The 19,460-nt window shown below is 43.6% G+C and overlaps 1 protein-coding gene across 1 annotated transcript; it reads left to right on the top strand.

Annotated features, from left to right (window-relative positions):
* The first annotated feature begins 318 nt into the window (after positions 1–318).
* On the top strand, positions 319–19,429 carry LOC139753843 (synaptic vesicular amine transporter-like). The gene is made up of 11 exons (XM_071670758.1): positions 319–686; positions 6,742–6,874; positions 7,117–7,992; positions 8,273–8,356; positions 9,569–9,754; positions 10,383–10,423; positions 11,000–11,146; positions 14,253–14,396; positions 15,223–15,406; positions 16,419–16,555; positions 18,656–19,429. The coding sequence occupies exons 1-11, from the start codon at positions 639–641 to the stop codon at positions 18,770–18,772; spliced, it is 2,097 nt and encodes a 698-aa protein (XP_071526859.1). The 5' UTR covers positions 319–638; the 3' UTR covers positions 18,773–19,429.
* The last annotated feature ends 31 nt before the right edge of the window (positions 19,430–19,460 follow it).

Here is a 19,460-nt window from a genome sequence, read left to right as displayed (position 1 = left end):
CATACATTTACTTGAACATATTTAATGTGATTGATTGTCACACACACACACACACACACACATGTATACATACGCGTGTTTGCCAATGTTGGTGTGATGGTGGTTGTGTTGGGGGAGTGGAGGGAGGAGGATGGGGTAGGGGGGGGAGAAAACACCTGTGAAACACAGGGATTGGGGGGGGGGGGGACAGCCGGATGGGGTGTGGGAGGGGAGCTGCGAACATCTGTTTTCTTGGGCGGAGAGGCAGGGATGGGTGGGGTGGGGTGTGGGGGGAAACTGGGTGGGTTACTTGGTGAGGGTGGGACTGGGTGTGTTGGGCGGCCAGCACAGTTCTGGGGTGAGGGGCTCTCACAGCGCAGGTCTCCTTCTGGCCGCCCCAGGCTCCCCTACACTATAATACCAGGGGAGGCGACGCTCTTGGCCCCTTTTCTCAAGTGTATGGTGGTGGTGCGACGTAGAGGGGAGTGGCTGTGGCGCTGGAGCAAGAGTGATACAGACACAACGGGCCGGTGTGGTAGTGCCACATTCTTCTGTGGGTCTTGTCCCCTGTGGACGGGGCCAAGAGAGGAGAGATGGACTGGTTGCATCATCATCGTCATCAGCTTCATCTACCTCACACATCCCGCTAGGAGGAAGTAATGAGGGACTTCCTCCACCCGCCAGTCCTCATGACGGACGATTACACAGTGAGTTAACCCGAGTCTGTGACGTATTGTGAGTACGATGCTAATCTATAAGCGAGGAAGGGTTGTACCCGTCTTGTCATAGCAGACTGTACCTTACCCCAGGATTGTTCATACGCCAGTGTACATCAAGGTCTAGAGACCTTAAGTTGGTATTACTTTTCATGAATATTTATGACAACGAGTAGTAATGATTTCTGTATACAGAACGAAGCTCTTTATATTCTTAAGGTGTACATGATTGTAATACATGGGTGATACCGGTGAGTACGACCGTCATGTACATGTACACATGTACATACATAGTGCTAAAACACAGGCACACATACATACATACGGTAAAGGCATTAATATATATATATATATATATATATATATATATATATATATATATATATATATATATATATATATATATATCATACTTTGTCCCTGTCTCCCGCGTTAGCGAGGTAGCGCAAGGAAACAGACGAAAGAATGGCCCAGCCCACCCACATACACATGTATATACATACACGTCCACACACGCACATATATATACCTATGCATCTCAACGTATACATATATATACACATACAGACATATACCTATATACACATGTACATAATTCATACTGTCTGCCCTTATTCATTCCCGTCGCCACCTCGCCACACATGAAATGACAACCCCTTTCCCCCGCATGTGCGCGAGGCAGCGCTAGGAAAAGACAACAAGGGCCACATTCGTTCACACTCAGTCTCTAGCTGTCATGTATGATGCACCGAAACCACAGCTCCCTTTCCACATCCAGGCCCCACAAAACTTTCCATGGTTTACCCCAGACGCTTCACATGCCCAGCTACAATCCATTGACAGCACGTCGACCCCGGTATACTACATCGTTCCAATTCAATCTATTCCTTGCACGCCTTTCACCCTCCTGCATATATATATATATATATATATATATATATATATATATATATATATATATATATATATATATATATATATATATATTACAAACCTCCAACAGCCATGATCGAACCCGGGGCCCCTGTGCAACAGGCGGGAGCGCATCTGCTAGGCTATGATCGCCTCTATTAGAGAAATGACTATTCGAAAACTATGTACTCGAATACCCTTCGTCTCACGTTGGTGAGCAACGGGGTCTACACCGGTCATTTCCCATCAGGCTCACACAGCTAGCAGATAGCATTTTACCGAACCTAACTGTATAACGCGGAGGTATATGAATACAAACAAAGTGCATAGTCATTTCCCTATTAGGGGCGATCATAGCCTAACGGTAGCACTCCCGCCTCTTGCACAGGGGTACCGGGTTCGATCCTGGCTGTTGGAGGTTTGTATGCTCTATTGTAGGTGAGCGTTCATATGCACTTTATTCGTATATATATATATATATATATATATATATATATATATATATATATATATATATATATATATATAGGGTAAGAGAGAATGATTCCTTCCTCCGTATTCCCTGTGTTTCATTGAAAGCTGATGAAGGGAGCGGGGTTTGGATTTCCCACTTCTTGTATTTCAGTTTCTAAAGAAGGAACAGAAGGAGCCAGGCGGGGAATGCACATTCTCCTCAAAGAATCAGGCTGGTGAGTATAAATGTGTGTGGATGTAACTAAGAGGAGAAGAGAGGAGAGATAGGTAGTATGTTTGAGGAGAGAAACCTGGATGTTCTGGCTCTGAATGAAACTAAGTTCAAGAGCAAAGGGGAAGAGTGGTTTGGAAATGTCTTAAAATTCAGGAGTTGGTAAGAGGAAAAGACCTTGGGAAGGAGCAGCACTACTCCTAAAGCAGGCGTTGTGTGTGTGTGTGTGTGTGTGTGTGTGTGTGTGTGTGTGTGTGCGTGCGTGTGTGTGTGTGTGTGTGTGTGTGTGTGTGATAAAGTGCAAAGAAGTAATTTCTAGACTGATGTGGGTAAAAGTGAAAGAGATGGAAGATAATTAGTGCTTATGCACCTGGCCATAAGAAGACAGATAATGACAGGCAAGTGTTTGGGAGCAGCTGAGTTAGTGTGTCAGCAGTTGTGATGTAAGAGACCGGTTACTATGGATGGGTGATTTAAATGCGAAGGTAAGGAAAGTTGCAGCTGAGGATATAATTGAAGCACGTGAGTTTTTCAGCGTTATGAATGTAGATGAGGAACGCCTTGTGGAGCTGTGAGCTGAAAAATGACTGGTGATTGGAAATACTAAGTAATGGGCATTAAAGTTGCGAGTGAAAGAATGAAGAGTGGTGTTTGGTCGGTACTTATAGGGAAGAGTGCAAATATTAGGAGGTTAAGAGGAAGGTGCAGGAGTTGAAAAAGATGGCAAATGAGAGTTTGGGTGGGCGAGTATCAGTAAACTTTAGGGAGACTAAGATGTTTCTGAAATAGGTAAATAATGTGCGAAAGATAAGAGAACAGATGGGAACATCGTTGAAGGGGACAAAAGGGAAGTGATAACATGCAGTGATGAAGTGAGGAGGAGATGGAGTGAGTATTTCAAAGGGGTGCTAAATGTGTTTGATGATTGAGTGGCAGATGTAGGGTGCTTGGGTCGAGGTGGTATGCGAAGTGAGAGAGTCATGGAGAGTGGCTTGATGGAGAAATCTGGCAAAGCGGCTGAAGTGGATGGTATTGCATTAGAATCTATCAATAAAGGGGATGACTGTGTTATCGACTGGTTGGTAAGGATTTTCAGTGTATGTGTGGATCGTGGTGAGGTGCCTGACAATTGGCGGAATGCATGTATAGTGCTATTGTATAAAGACAAAGGGGATAAAGGTGAGTGCTCAAAATACAGAGGTTTGTTGAGTATACCTGGTAAGATTCATGGAAGGGTACTGATTGAGAGGATGAAGGCATTTACGAAGCATCAGAATGGGAAGAACAGTGTGGTTTCAGAAGTGGTAGATGTGTGGATTAGGTATTTGCTTGGAAGAATGATGTGAGAAATACATAAAAAAAAAAATAGATGGATTTGTGTGTGGCATTCATGGATCTGGAGAAGACAAACGATAGGGTTGATAGAGATGTTTTGTGGAACGGTGTGGAAGGAAAGCTGCTAGAAGCAGTAAGAAGTTTTTATCAAGGCAGGTGTACGAGTAGAAGGAGGCCACCGTCTGCCACACATCCCACTTGCTACATCGACAACCCATAAAGTACGAGGGTTTGACCGCTGAGCACGACGGCACAACACTTGAGAACGACGGTACGGTATCATCCTCGAGCACAACGGTACAACACTTGAGAACGACGGTACGATATCATCCTCGAGCACAACGGTACAACACTTGAGAACGACGGTACGGTATCATCCTCGAGCACAACGGTACAACACTTGAGAACGACGGTGCGACCCTCGAGCATGGCGGTACGGCATTTTAGCATGATGGTACGACCCTTGAGCATGACGGTATGACCCTTAAGCACGGCATTATGACTCGGATATGATGACTTGTCCCTTCAAAGGTCGTACAGTTGTGCCCAAGGGTCGTACTAAAGCCCTCGAGGGAGGAGGAGGAGGAGAACTAGTCATAGCGCTCCTCACTCTGTGTGTGTCATGGCAGGCGTCGCGACCCAGGTGACTGTCAAAGCCATGATTTACTAACATAGAAATCTGGACGAGTCACATTTACGATCGTCCTCATTTAAAGATAATTTAAGAGGAATAAGAATTTATAAGTATAATCCCAATTCTCATTAACGCCACGTATCTACAAATTCTCAAACTTCAAACATCATAATCAATTCCACCTCACAGGAATTTACCTCATGCGGAATTAAGGACGAACTAAACATTTAACACGGTTAACGCTGGATGGATCGCCCACCTGTTTTCTATTTCCCTCGTAATATTTTCTTTTAAGGTTCTTCCGCTCATCTCACTTTCCATACCCTCCAGAGGATCAATTATTCTTACATGTAACTAAATAACTAACCAGAGAAATCTGTTCACTCTAAAATACGAAACAAAAAAATATATATTTGGGACTTAATATTTCCTCGACACCTTTATACTGATTCCAACGTGTATTTGAATGCCGTCTGATGTCGGGAAAACTGGGTGAAGGCTGGGATGGCTGCAACTGACACACAACTGTTTGATAGACTAATGCAATACATCTCGCAGCTGTAGTCCTGTACATCTTCCCCAACCGCCCCACTCTGACTGCTCTTCACCTCCACTGGTGTATTTTGAAATACATTGGCCTCCGACGCAACTCTACCACGGTGTAAATAGTATATACGTAGATCCTGATGTAAACAACAAACAAGGCATATACGTCGATCCTGATATAAACAATAAACAAGACATATCGATCCTCCATCCTGATACAAACAATAAACAAGACATATTAATCCTGATATAAACAATAAGCAAGACAGATCCTGGTGTAAACAATACACAAGAGAGACAAAGATCCAGAGGTAAACAATATACGAGACAAATCCTAGTGTTAGCAATATACAAGGCAGCTACCGAACCTGACGGAAACAAAAAACAAGACATATAGATCCTGGTGTAAACAATACACAAGATATAGATCCTGATGTAAACAATACAGAAGACACAGATATAGATCTTGATGTAGACTGTAAACACTGTATCTCACAGCTGCGGTCTCGATTTCACATATTTCCTCTATCCCCAGGTAGGCTTTCAGCATCACTACGATGCTTCGTTCCCGCCAAATCACTCTGTTTTGAAAAAACGTCATCTTCTCGTTGTCTATCCAGTCTTCCAGCTCTGTATTTCGATGTGATTTCCTGAATGTCATCTTTCCATCTCTTTCCAGGTCTTCCTGCTTGTCTTCTTGCAATCAGTAGGCTGCCAGATGCAGTCTTAGGTATTCATCCTTCGTCCATTCTCTCCTGATGTTCCAAACGTCTCAACTTTGCTCAATCAGCTCTTGTCATTTAGCAGTGTTTCATCTAAATTCTTAATTACATCGAAATTCTCGTCATTTCGTATTCTGTCCAGCTTTGGTTTAGTCTAGGATGATTCGTATTGGCTTTATTTCTGTGCTATTAGGCTATTAAAGTTCATGTTTCTGCTCCATACGTTCATATTGAATGCGAGTCTTCGAACTTCTACCGGAATGTGTATCTCCTTCGAGACAAGGATTTCCGTGACGTCTAAAAGACAATAAGGTTTAAGTAATTGATCTCTCGTTAACAGGTAAAACTTTGCTTGAATTTGTGTCTAGTTGTCTTGTTACATAGTTGTACTCCTTATTCCCCTCTCACAGAGCAGCGTTCATCGTAAGTGTTGTATGCACTGCGTCAGACAGGAAGACTGAAATCACTCCTGAGACAATTGTACCCAAAGGGAGCTCTGTGAGCAACATGAAAATCTAAGTGTAAACAATTACGTCCGGATTAAGATAATTCCCAATGAATTAGGATCATTCATCACCAATGCCAATTTTTTTTTTTTTTTTTTTTTTGGGGGGGGGGGGTATATACACAGAGTCACACTTCTATACGGTGAACTAGATGGAACGTAACTTTTAGACGAGACGCGTGCGACACCTGTGGCCTTTTGGATGAAAGATTAATCATCTGTATGTTCTCAGTCCTGTTCAGCTACATGCTGGGAATGCAATATTTCTATCCGCATCTGTGCTTGTCTGCTATTTTATATGTGACGATTCTGTCCTCGTGCCTGCCAAATGCCTTAAACTCTGTCGCTTCCTCACCAGCTGCCTGCCACTTCCCCTGCCGTCTGACACTTCCCCTATCTGCGACAAGCCCCATCCTGCCGCCTGCCACTTCCCCTACTTGCGACAGGCCCCTTCCCGCTACCTGTCACTTCCTAAACATTAAAATGCCGTTCCTGCTTCTGCCACTACCCTACCACTGACAAAATCGCCACACTCCTGCACGTACCCCAGCAAGTGGGCGTTACGATCGACGATGTAAGTAATAAACTTAAGAGTAATAATGTCCAGTGGATGTCTCCCACCCTTCCTCTACTAGTAACAAGCCCCACCCTACCCTGCCGCCTACCACAACCCATGCCAGTGACGTCAGTGATCTTTCTCCTGGCAGGGTATGCTGCAGCAGACGGTGTGCGTCACCCTGCTGAAGAAAGAGGTGGAGCGACTGCGCAGAAGCCGCGTCTTCGTCATTTTCCTCGTCTATTCAGCTCTGGTCCTGGACAACATGTTACTCACCGTCGTTGGTAAGCTCTATCCCACTGCTTATCTTCGAAAGTAGGCTTTTCATAAACAGGGTCGTGAACCTTATGTATCTGCATATAACAATCTGAGTTTGTGTCAGTGTGTGTGATGCACCATATACAAATGGAGAGGGTTAGACAGAGAAATAGGTAGTGTCAAGATAGATGTGTGTGTGTCTGTGTGTGTGTGTGTGTGTGTGTGTGTGTGTGTGTGTCATTAACGACCTTGCCTTCCATGCCCACAGTTCCCATCATACCTGATTACCTGTACCAGCTGGATCATAGCCATGTCCTGAAGAACGAGACTCCCACCGGTGCCACGACCACCACGCTCACGCTCCTCTCGCCCACACCCACCCAACAACCTGCAGCACTCACTTCCTCCAGTCTGCGACAGTCCTCCCTCTTCAGGCCACAACCCCCGGTATCAGGGGCTCACCTACAAGCTATACAACCACGATTTCTTAGAGCGCCGAGGATGCGTCATCCACAGTCTCAACTCCAACAGTTACATCATCTACGTCTCCTTAAGACCCATGAAAACGGATCTAGCTTAGACGTGTCCGACTTCGGGGATGCACTTGTTAGAAATCCCGAGAGCATAAGCGCTTCGCCGAGACACCAAAACATTCGCGAGAACATAGAGGCAGCAGGAAGAACGGGTGAAAAAGAAGGGAGAAAAGGAAGACGAACCGAAAATGATAATGATCACAGAACTAAGATCGCCAGGTCTCATCGAAAAGCATCATTAAATAAGTATTTCTCTCCCGATGAAGAAATTAGCCAGCCCAAGGGGAACGTAGGTCTTTCGGAATCAGAGGAAATTCCTCAGCCTGTGAGGCCTCTTCTCTCAACAGCCACGACAAACTCTTCTCTTCAAGAACCGCAGCCACCGGCTGCCCCACTACGCCAGCAGGAAGGTCTTCACTGGGCTATGGTGAGCGTCAGGCACTCAGCTGATGACAGCGTCATCGACGAGAACGGACGCGTTGGGTTCCTCTTCTCGTCAAAGGCGTTGGTGCAGCTCTTCATGAACCCAGTGGTGGGGCCTCTGACCGCTCACTTCGGCTACTCCCTCCCACTAGTTGTTGGGTCTCACATCCTTATAATCTCTGCACTCCGTGAGTACCGAACGCTTTTACCCACGTCTGAAAATGTAATTCTGTTACACATAAACTGTACAACTGATTAAGACGACCTTGTATGTAACGATGGCATAGATTTATCATATACATAGACCTCTGTGAATGGATACATTAATCTAAGACCGGAGAAAGCCTTAGCCCTTTGACTCTTGTGAATTAGAACGCGTATAGTTATGAGTGTTTGTGTGAGCCGTGAGCATCGGGAAAGCTCATGATCTATTGTCGCCAGCCCTAACCTAGAGTTCCTCCCTGGCAGTGTTCGCCTATGCCCAGAGTTTTGGCCTCCTGATGGTCGCTCGCAGCCTCCAGGGCTTCGCCTCTTCCTGCATCGCCATTTCAGGTAACTTTTTATAATCCTTTCACACGTTATAGGAATGTGAGTTGTTTGGGAAGTGGAAGTGTGTGTGTGTGTGTGTGTGTGTGTGTGTGTGTCTGTGTGTGTGTGTGTTTTACCTATTTGTTTAATACAGGGGGAGACCTCTACACTCGTAAGACCCCATCGCATGCACTTTCTGCGACACCATGTAGCCTTCTAAATATATTATCATCGTTCTTCTGTATTGTTCCCAATGTTCCGTCACCACTTAATTAGCTGTAGCAGTACCAGCTGTATTTAACCGAGCTGGTGCTACCTCTACTTAGCTGCACCAGCGCCAGCTCTACATACTGTACCAGTGAGTTCAAATGCCACTGCACTTGTACCAGCAGATGACAATAGCAGCTGACAAGGGTCAGGTAAATGTATACAGTACCCTAACAGGTGTGCTTTTTCCTGCTGCCGTTGCTCACACACACACACACACACACACACACACACACGAGACTTGCTAAACGGTACTAACTCCTATCCGAAGATGTTTCCTGGTGAGGGAGGTGAAAAAGGGGAGGAATGCATCAACTTGCAAGGGGACCATGACAGATTTCAAACTTAGTCAAATACACAGTTGATGAAGTTCAGCCTGAGCAAGTAAAAGTAACAGAGGATGGGTCACAAAGAAAGAAGGTATCGATATGATTATCATATTCCACGATGCAAGCTGAAAGAATTACGGTGTGAGAGAGGCTTGAGAACCGACATGGTTCATACCCTGCTGCCAGGGTCCCACCTCAGGAAAATAGTCATGGTAACCAAGTGTCTGCTGACAAACATTAGAAATGCATTCAAGTTTATTAGGCTTTCTTAGCGTCAACACCGTACTGACAATGATGCCAAGATCATACGTTATAACCTCACCTTACTGTGTTCTAGTGATCGCGACCACATATATATACAATGGAAAGCGGTTGACAATAGCCTTAATAAATCTTTTGGACGCTCTGTTGGGAGTTGCTGGAGATATTACGATTGTTATATACTTCACAGTTATAATATCAACCCTTCATCCCCACAAAAGAATTATATATAGGATAATCACAGAGGTTTTATGACTGTTTTATTGATTGTTCTGTTGTCTTAAAGCCTATCCCTTACTTATGCCAGCCTAGTTTTAAAAATTTATGCCTTCTCAGTGTTCCGGTACATTAACGAGTGGTCCGTGCATGGTCCGTGCAGGTATGGGAATGATCGCGGAGTGTTACCCAGACGACGCTGAGCGTGGCCGCATGCAGGGCCTGGTGATGGGAGGCACCGCCCTGGGTGTGGTGGTCGGGTACCCCTTGGGAGGCCTCCTGTACGATTTCACCAACTCCAAGACCCCGCCCTTCCTCTTGGTGGCCGCCCTCTCTACTATCCTCGCAAGTATGTTGTACACACACAATTATATATATATATATATATATATATATATATATATATATATATATATATATATATATATATATATATATATATCAAATAAAGTTAACTTTACATCCAGAAAGTTTTTATTCGTTTTTTGTCGTGTATTCATTATTGCATCGAAGTCTATTCTGATCTTATTTCGCTCAAGCTGACCGTCATGAACTTTCTATAAGTTTCATTCGCTGATCCAGAATGAAAATGTGATTGCCAAGGAACATTTAGTTTATGCCTCGTCACCCTCATAGACATTATCCAACTCTACCTTAAGACAGGCAAGATCCCTGTGAGTCACGTTTTCTTACTTCACAAAAACTTTCGACCCAAGTCAACCATAACAATATCATCAACAAAGACAGCAGCCTTGGACTATTAAGTCCCATTCAGTGGCTGGAAGGCTTCCTTGATGAGTTAGGCAAGGCTGTTCGACTCCACCGATAGTATTTACTTCCAGCTGTGGTTTGTGCCCTTTAGGTTGTCAATGTGTGTGTGTGTGTGTGTGTGTGTGTGTGTGTGTGTCTGATTTAGTGTCTTTGCAAAGTAAAGAAGTCAAAACATGGGACTGACGTGATCTTTTTTTTTCCCACAGCGATGCAGTTGGTCGTGTTCGACATTCGTTCGACGCCTAAGGTAAGTGACGCAAGGTTGTCGGTGAAAATGGGGCAGCGATGCAGCTTGCTGACAGATGAGAACGGAAATCCATCGACACTCGAGATGCGTATTGGTTAATTTGAATTAAGAACTTAACAACGGCAATTTACTTTCCGTAACTTTAGGTAGATAACTTATTTCTCTCCGAGAAAACACGTCATTTATCATTATTATCATAATTATCAATTATTATCATTATTATAATTATCAATTATCATTATTATGTTGCTGTATCTTTGTTAGTGTTAGACTAGAAAATCTATGATCTCCCCCCCCCCAACCCCCCCCCAGTGGCAAGCGCCGAGCACAAACAGACGAGTTACCTCCTGGGATCGAACCCGAGTCTCTGAGTCCGAACGAATGAATGCTTCCCTTAAGAGCACAGTCATGCAAACTGAAAGTTAGTCGGTACCAAGTGTTCACCAAGCTCTCTTATATCTAATGCTTCTTTACCAATGTTTGTTATCTAAGCTGATCAATACCCTCACCTGTGAGATGCAGTAACGGACTGACGTTTTCTCTTCTGGTGTTTGTTTACGTCGTGTTGTGGTCCAGCGTTTGGTGGAGACGACGCCGCTGAGTCAGCTGATACGGGACCCCTACATACTGGTGACCTCCGGCGCCGTCATGGTGGCCACGGCGACCATAGCTGTACTCGAGCCTTGCCTACCCATATGGCTGCTGAACACCCTCCATGCACAGGTCAGCCCACACTTTACTCACTAGTTCCTGGGGAGCCACACGGACCAGCGGTGAATATCACACACTGTGGTAGTCCTCCTCCTCTGACTGGAGGCACTGGTGAACACAAAGTGGTTTCACTTGCTTCACAACACCTCATCTGAAAGTGAAAATGAATCACACTGTATCGTGTTTACATGACCCGAAAAATGTGTTTGTAACTTACCTTCATGGTTTATCTATGGTATCTGAAGATTTACAGGAAACAGGGACAGGAAGTTAAGTTAATCACAATAAACACTTTCGTTCTGTCAGTTAAGTTAATCATATGAAACACTTTCGTAACTCCGTTCTGAGACAGAGTCGAACAGGACAACAAAGTTTTGCAAAAACGAACCCGTAGTAGATGGTTCAGACGAAGTATCATGAGTTCTATACATAAGCTCAATTGAATAGGTTTCGCGTCTTTAAAGCTTCAGGGCTCAGCTCCGGAGTCGAAACGGGTTCGGTACAGGGAGAGGGAGGGGACAGCTACGTATTAGATTTAGCCTCACTGTATTGCCACCGTCATATCTGAAACATTTATGTTCCAACTATCCATTTATTCTTTACATCCAACCGATGTAAGAACACTGCGTTGACCTCCCTCATTACTATTATCATCAGCATGATCATCATATCATTATTTGCCTTAAGAAGTGGTTTCGAGATTTTGGAGAGGATGAGCAAGGAGATGCTGACTAACAGGTTATATCGCTCATGGGTAGAGAAGGCAGGGAGAAGTGGCGAATGGAATGAGAAAGATTTTGAATGATCGGGCCTGAATATGCATGAGGGTGAATAGCATGTACGGGATAAATTGGAATAATGTGGTTTACAGGGGCCGACGTGATGTCAGTGCATATGAGGGACCAGGGGAAACAATGGAGAGTTTTGTAGGGCCAGTTTGTGGATAGGAAGTTGTGGTTTCGGTGCATTACCAATGATAGAGAATGAATGTGAGCAGATGCTGCCTCTCTTCATCTGTCCCTGGCGTTAACGCCGGAAATGGCGATCATATATAAACAAAAAATCCAGATAAGAAAAGGAAAACAAATATAAAATATAAGATGATTATTATAGTTTCTCTGTCCTGCTTAGAACAACATCAAACAAGTGTTCTAATTACAGAGGCGTAAGTTTGTGGTGTACTCATGGAAAAAAAAAAAAAAAGAAAATCCTCCCGGATGAGTTCTATGTCTCAAAATGATCAGTATTACCTGTGTTATCTTGGTAGGGTTGGTAAGCGTGAATGTGAAGCAAATTTCCGAAAAAACTAAGGTAGTCCCACTTTAAGAGTCATTTCCGTCGAAATGTGATATCATTATAAATCTCTTTATGATAAATGACAGAAAATGACGTCCCTCTGCATGGAAGAACGCCTTGGTGCAGCCCATCCCTAAGAAAGGAGATCGCTGTAACTCCTCCCACTATCTCCCCATTGCAGAGCGCTAGGTCTACTGGTGATCTCTCCTGTGTAACTCACCTCTGGTCCTCCTCTCACAGGGATTTTGGTGAAACTTTTGTCGTAGCCCTCGACATCTCCACAGCATTTGACAGGGTGTGGCATAAGTCTTCGCTTTCTAAACTCCCTTCCTTTGGTTTCAACTGCTTCTCTCTGTTTTGTTATGCATAATTTCCCTTCGGGCAGTTGTCGACGGAGGGGCTTCCTGAAATGGAGAGAATGAGTGATGAGAGCTTGACATTGAGGATATACAAGTCAGAAGCGGAGGGGACCAGGAGATGAGGGTGGGGCGAAGTGGAGATGGAAGAATGGAATGAATAAGATTTTGAGTGGTTGAGGCCTGAACATGCAGGAGGATGAAAGGCTTGCATGCGATAGAATGAACTGGGGGGATGTGGTATACAGGAGGCGACGTGCCGTCGATGGACTAAACCAGGGCATGTGAAGCATCGGAGGGAAGCCATGGTACAGTCCGTGTGGCCTGGTTGTGGACAGGGGACTGTGGTTTCGTTGCATTGCACTAGACATCTGGAGAATAGAAGTGAACGAATGAGGCCTATTTTTCGTCTGCTCCTGATGCTTCCTCGCTAACATGGGAAACGGCGATCAGGTATGAAAGAAAAGGATTATACATTAAGCTTTCTGCTGTCATGACCTCCTGTGTGTACAGCAATGATGCACCGTGTGAGTGAATTTAATTTGCAGAACTGAGGTGCCAATCCCCAGCCTTACAGGCAGGCACAGGGCAGGGTAAGACAGCGAGAACTACGCTGCTGCCCAGTATATTCATGTTTCACTACACCGTTATATGATTATACCATGATATCTTGCTGTGGGTAAAATACACTCACTTAATACATGACTCTCTCTCTCTCTCTCTCTCTCTCTCCTCTCCCTACCTACCTATTGCCGGATCGTCAATGTGAAATTTGAATGAAGTGGATCGAGATGTTTTATCTAAATGAAGAGGATTGAGAGGTTTGATCTATTAATGTGAAATGTGAACGAATAGAAGATCAAGAGGTTCATCTGTTTGTCCATCCTCGGGTTAGGAAGTTTTTTTCATGATCAGTACAAATAGAGGAGTATTAACTAAAACGATTTTTTTCTGAGAAGAAAGGGAAAATATACTTCTACGGTTTACATGAAGAAGCGAAGTGGAATCGGGTTTGGGGACACGTTTCTACATATTTTGTTATGAGTTTATTGGACAATGAGACAGGAGAGCCAGGACGGAGGATAGATTAATGTCCTCCAGGGTAGACTAATGTTCTCCAGGTTAGATTAGTGTCCTCTAGGACAAGACCAATGTCCTCCAAGATAGACTAATATATCCTGCAGGATAGACTAGTCTCCTTCAGGAGAAATTAATGACGATCAGGATAGAATGATATCATCCAAAATAGCCTAATGTCTTCCAGGATAGATCAATGTCTTCCAGGATGGGCCAGTGTCCTCCAGGAAAGACTAGTATCTTCCAGGATAGACTAATGCCCTCCAGGATAGACTAGTACTTTCCAGGATAGAGTAATGTCTTCCAGAACACTTACCCACCCTTGTAGTTGGTGATGGGGACGCAAGCTTCGCAGTAGTGATAGTGAGCGGTATAACCTTCTCCCGCAGACGTGGCAGCTGGGCACGGTGTTCCTCCCGGACAGCCTTGGGTACCTGCTGGGCACAAACTGCACGGCGGGGCCTGCCTTCCGCCTGGGTCGCTGGCGGGTCGCCATCGTCGCTATGCTGGTCATCTCCCTCGCCCTAGCCATCGTGAGTACCATCCTCCTCCTCTCGTGGGGTTCTGGCTGTTCTGAAATAAAGGAGAGGAGAAAAAAAATTAACCACCTCGTAGGAGAGTATTCTGATCCGCATGTCTTGAATGATATTATCACACACACACACACACACACACACACACACACACACACACATGCGATGCACGCGCGTGCGTACTGTAACCAGGGCTGACGAGTGCCTTAGGGAAGATGGCCCCATAGGACAGCCTCAGAGAGAAGGCAGGAAAAACTCACTTGAGGAATAAACAAAAGTTTATAATCGCTGGAAATTTTCATTATATTTTCAGTTATCTGGTCAATTTGTTAACATTTCTTTTAATATCATGTGTCCTTTTCCGGGTTCCCAAAGGCCCATATAAGGTCCCAAGTAATTCATCCTCTTGTTAGACCCGACAGTAACTGGTGTACTCTGCTGATACTTTAGAAAATGTAACTGTTACTCCACTGTAAGATATATATAAACTCAAAGATTTTTTTTCTGAAAGATAATCAGTGAACACAACCAAAGATCTAACATGGATGACCTTCAAATAACCCCAAGAGTGCTATAAGCTCTTGGTATCACGTGCGGATCAGCGCAAATATCCAGAAAAAATAACTGCTATCGATCTATCCATCTCAACCATCAAAAACATTAAATCAAAATACTGAACAATGCAACAGGGTATTTAGATTTAGATATAACGGGTGGCCGCTTAATATATATTACAGTACGAGATTCACTCACTCTTATATAAGTCTCTATTAAGATAGACTTAGTTCGTAGTTGAAGAAAGAGAGACGAGGGCGACTCGTTCCAGGTGCCGGAGATGAGGTCGATGCTGGCTCTGGCTGGGCCTCACCTGTTCTTGGGCATGGGAGTGGGTACGGTGGACGCCGCCCTCATGCCCCTCCTAGCGGCTATCGTCGACGCCAGATATGTGGCGGCCTATGGCTCCGTGTACTCCATCGCTCAGGCCGCTATAGCTCTCGCTTACTTCCTAGGTAAAGTCGTATGATAATCTACTTCCATTCACTTTCTGTTAACTTCTTTTTTTTTTCAGTAAATATTTGTGTAATAATGAAATGTATTCATATGCATGGGCATGATGTGGCGGAATTGAATATATATGTAATGACACGTAAACTGTTTTTTTCAGTTAATTATATATATATATATATATATATATATATATATATATATATATATATATATATATATATATATTTTTTTTTTTTTTCATACTATTCGCCATTTCCCGCGATAGCGAGGTAGCGTTAAGAACAGAGGACTGGGCCTTTGAGGGAATATCCTCACCTGGCCCTCTTCTCTGTTCCTTCTTTTGGAAAAATTAAAAAAAAAAAAAAAACGAGAGGGGAGGATTTCCAGCCCCCCGCTCCCTTCCCTTTTAGTCGCCTTCTACGACATGCAGGGAATACGTGGGAAGTATTCTTTCTCCCCTATCCCTAGGGAATATATATATATATATATATATATATATATATATATATTCCTATGAGTCCACGTGGACTCATAGGAATATCTTGATCACGCGCAAAATTATGATCCTTTCCAAATATATATATATATATATATATATATATATATATATATATATATATATATATATATATATATATATACTGGCTCCATCACGGACAAAAGTCCACATCAAGGCCGGGTCTTCATTGAAATATGGCGGTAGAATACTCGTTATATATCAGTGAGTCACTCACCCTTAGAATTCATCGTGTATTAAGATTGGAATACGCTTGTTCCTTAGTCTCCTCTCTGCATGTTGAAATGCGACTGCATTTCTTTACTCCCTCAGAAACAGGAATTTTCACCTTGTGCTGTAAAAGAAGATAAATAAATTCCAATTCATTACGTATTTTCAGGGAGCTGTAATTCAAGTAACATACGTTATGATAACAAGATATAAAAATATTGAACTTAATCTGTGATATGTTGGCAAGGGATAGAAGTTCCTACTGTTCATTGTTTACACTGGCTCAGGGCCGCTGGTGGGAGGAGCTGTGGTGCAGACGATCGGCTTTCCAAAGCTGATGCGCATCTTGGCCATTCTCAACCTATGCTACTGCCCCATCCTCTTCTTCCTTAAGAACTTGGACCAAGGCTCGGGCGAGACTGAGGTAAGAGTAGACACGAGACAGGTGAGTCATACATAAATGATTGATAAAAAAAATAGACCCGATGACTTAAGGCATGCCAGGTATCGCTGGATGACTCATTTGGTCATTTCATTCTGCTATTTGACAAAATGGATGCTATTCTTGTGTTCATGCCCGAGCAGGCGTACTCTAACTACAGGACCTTTTGATTACAGGTAGAAGGATGATAATACGAACTTTCTAAGTTTCGCTTTTCTCTAACATAAGCAAATGATCTCGTGATACTTGCTACGTCTTTGTTAGCATCTATACCATTTGCAGACTGAATTCGATAACACCTATGTGCTTTACTTTTATACTTGATTGTCGTTTCCCGCGTTAGCGAGGTAGCGCCTGGAGCAGACGCTTTCGCTTACATCCATTCTCTGTGTCATTCTTAATGCACCGGAAACCACAGTTCCCTACCCACAACCTGGCCCTATAGACCGTTTCTTTGTTTACTGTGGCCGCTCACATGGATTGGTTCTATCCATTTACAGCACGTCGATCCCTGTATACCACATTATTCCAGTTCACTCTGTCCCGTTTACGCCTTTCACTCCTCTACATGTTCAGGCCTCATCACTTAAAATCTATTTACTCCACCCTTGCTTCTCCAGTGTGGTCTATCCCTACTTGTTAACCGTGCTTCTGACACACTTGTATATCTTCTTTCTCAACCTCTCCTCACTCATTCTCTCCCTATTTTCAAAAACTTTCGGCATACCTTCTTGAGCTCTCTCAACCAAACTCTTTTTATTACCACACCTCTTTCTTACTTTTGAGTTAATTACTCGATCAAACCACCTAACTTCACCTATTGTCCGCAAACATTTGATTTCTAGCATCACCAACCTCCTCCGCACATCTTCATCTATAGTCCATACCTCGCATCCGTATAACATTGTTAGGACTACCTAAAAAAAAAAAAAAACATTTTTGCCCTCTCAGATATCGACCGCTCTTTCGAAGTGTTCCTCAGTGCTCCCAGAACCTTCACCCCCTCACACACCCTATAACTCACTTCCGCTTCCATTTGCCTTCACGCCCACTCCCATGTATCTCATGAAACATCTCGCTTCCTCTAGCTTTTTCTTCATTCAGACGCGAACCCCAAACTCAGTCACCAACTTCTGCAGTTTCTCACTCGCATCTGCCACCAGTGCTGTCATCAGCAAACAACTGTTACACTTCCCAGGCCCCCTCTTCCCCTTTAGACTGCATACTAGCCCCCTCTGCATGACTTCGGCATTTACCTCCCTCACCATCCCCCACAGAAACAAATCAAACAGACATGGTGACATCAGTCACCCCTGCCGCAGACCAGCCTTCTCTTGGAACTACTCACTCTCCTTTCTTCATGTTCGTGAGCATGCCCTACACCCCTAATGAAAACTTCTAGCAGCTTCTCTCCCACACCACATATTCTTAACACCTTCCGCAAGGCTTCTTTATCAACCTTATCATATGCTTTCTTCAGATCCGAAAATGCCTTTACCCTCTCAATCACCACTCTCAAACAACTTACCTGGTACATATTAAGATCATACGTCAGTAGTTTGAACACTTATTTATTATTATCATTACCATCATCATTATCATAATACAATCCTAGGACTCTTTGTCCAAGGCTGCTAAATTGATAGGTCCTGAAAGCGGATGATTTCAGTGGAAATATAGTCGTACTACATCCAAGGTCGTGATCAAATCGCCTCTCTGCCTTCTCTATTTCATGGCAAGCGTAACTCAGCTCTCTTACTTCTGGTACCATCGTTGCTCTCTCCTCGGACCTTTTCCATTAGCTTATTGCTTGAAGTGTTGTGACCAAACTTGCGAAGCATATACTAGTATTGACCCAGCTTGTTGAACATTATTTCCATATCCATGTAGTCTGGCGCTGTTCTGTTTGCTAGCAGACAATTTGTCTCCTTTGCTGTTTCCCTTGTACGTGCGGTTACATATATACATACATACATACATACTGAATCTTGGTAATTTTCTTATAAGTACGCTATATGCTTCTTTATGCACTAAATCGATTAAATTATTGTTGACTGGCCTGATATTTTCCCTTACCTACAGCTTATCCTGATGGCCACCCTAAAGCCTCACGAATACACCAGTCACATCACAACAATCGTCCAGCCCACGGAGACTTCGCTCACCTACCAGCAGCTGTTTGACGAAGAGGACGATTAAGCTGTCAACAAATGCTGCTCAAGTACCGCGAGCAGCAGTGTGGTGGACAGGGATGACCGCGTTTCTCTGCTTCCAGCGGTTGAGACGACCAGCCATCGGCACATATGTCGTTTCAAGGCTCCACAGATGGAATGATGATAATCCGTCTGCTTGGATTAAATGATACATTTTACCTCATGTTGTACCGTTCTACAAATGTTAGTGTTGAGAAACTTCTGTAAGTAAAATTCATGAGTTATGCTAGTATCTAAGTAACTGTTCCAAAGGTATGTATTAGGAAGGAGAGAAATGGAAAATGCGAATATGAACATTATCTGTCTCGGGTTCAGAGAGGAAGGGGTAACAGTTGTATTAATCACCCCTCCTTTTCCCCTTCCGTCATATTTTGTCAGATCCACTTCTGTCCCGAGTCTTATGTTTTGTTTTGTACCCCATTTTGTAAAGTTAACTAAATACTTGTGAAATGGCAGTCTTGAAAAATGACATCATGCTTAGCTCATTTTAAGTTGACAGTAATATCAAGCATTCGTCTCTTGGTTGGATTTTTGATAACATTGCTCACTTTGTCAGTTTCAAATTCACTTCCCAAATCTTGAACCAATCTGATACACACACACACACACAATTATATATATATATATATATATATATATATATATATATATATATATATATATATATATATATA

The sequence above is a fragment of the Panulirus ornatus genome, chromosome 15, assembly GCF_036320965.1.
Source record: "Panulirus ornatus isolate Po-2019 chromosome 15, ASM3632096v1, whole genome shotgun sequence".
NCBI lineage: Eukaryota > Metazoa > Arthropoda > Malacostraca > Decapoda > Palinuridae > Panulirus > Panulirus ornatus.
The sequence above is the reverse complement of the archived record's forward strand: the minus strand, read 5'-3'. Positions and strand labels throughout refer to the sequence as shown.

Coding starts and splice junctions, on each gene's coding strand:
- LOC139753843 (XM_071670758.1), top strand. CDS start 639: ATGAGGGACTTCCTCCACCCGCCAGTCCTCATGACGGACGATTACACA. Junction 10,424..10,999: donor ACATTCGTTCGACGCCTAAG/GTAAGTGACGCA, acceptor GTTGTGGTCCAG/CGTTTGGTGGAGACGACGCC. Junction 15,407..16,418: donor AGCTCTCGCTTACTTCCTAG/GTAAAGTCGTAT, acceptor ACACTGGCTCAG/GGCCGCTGGTGGGAGGAGCT.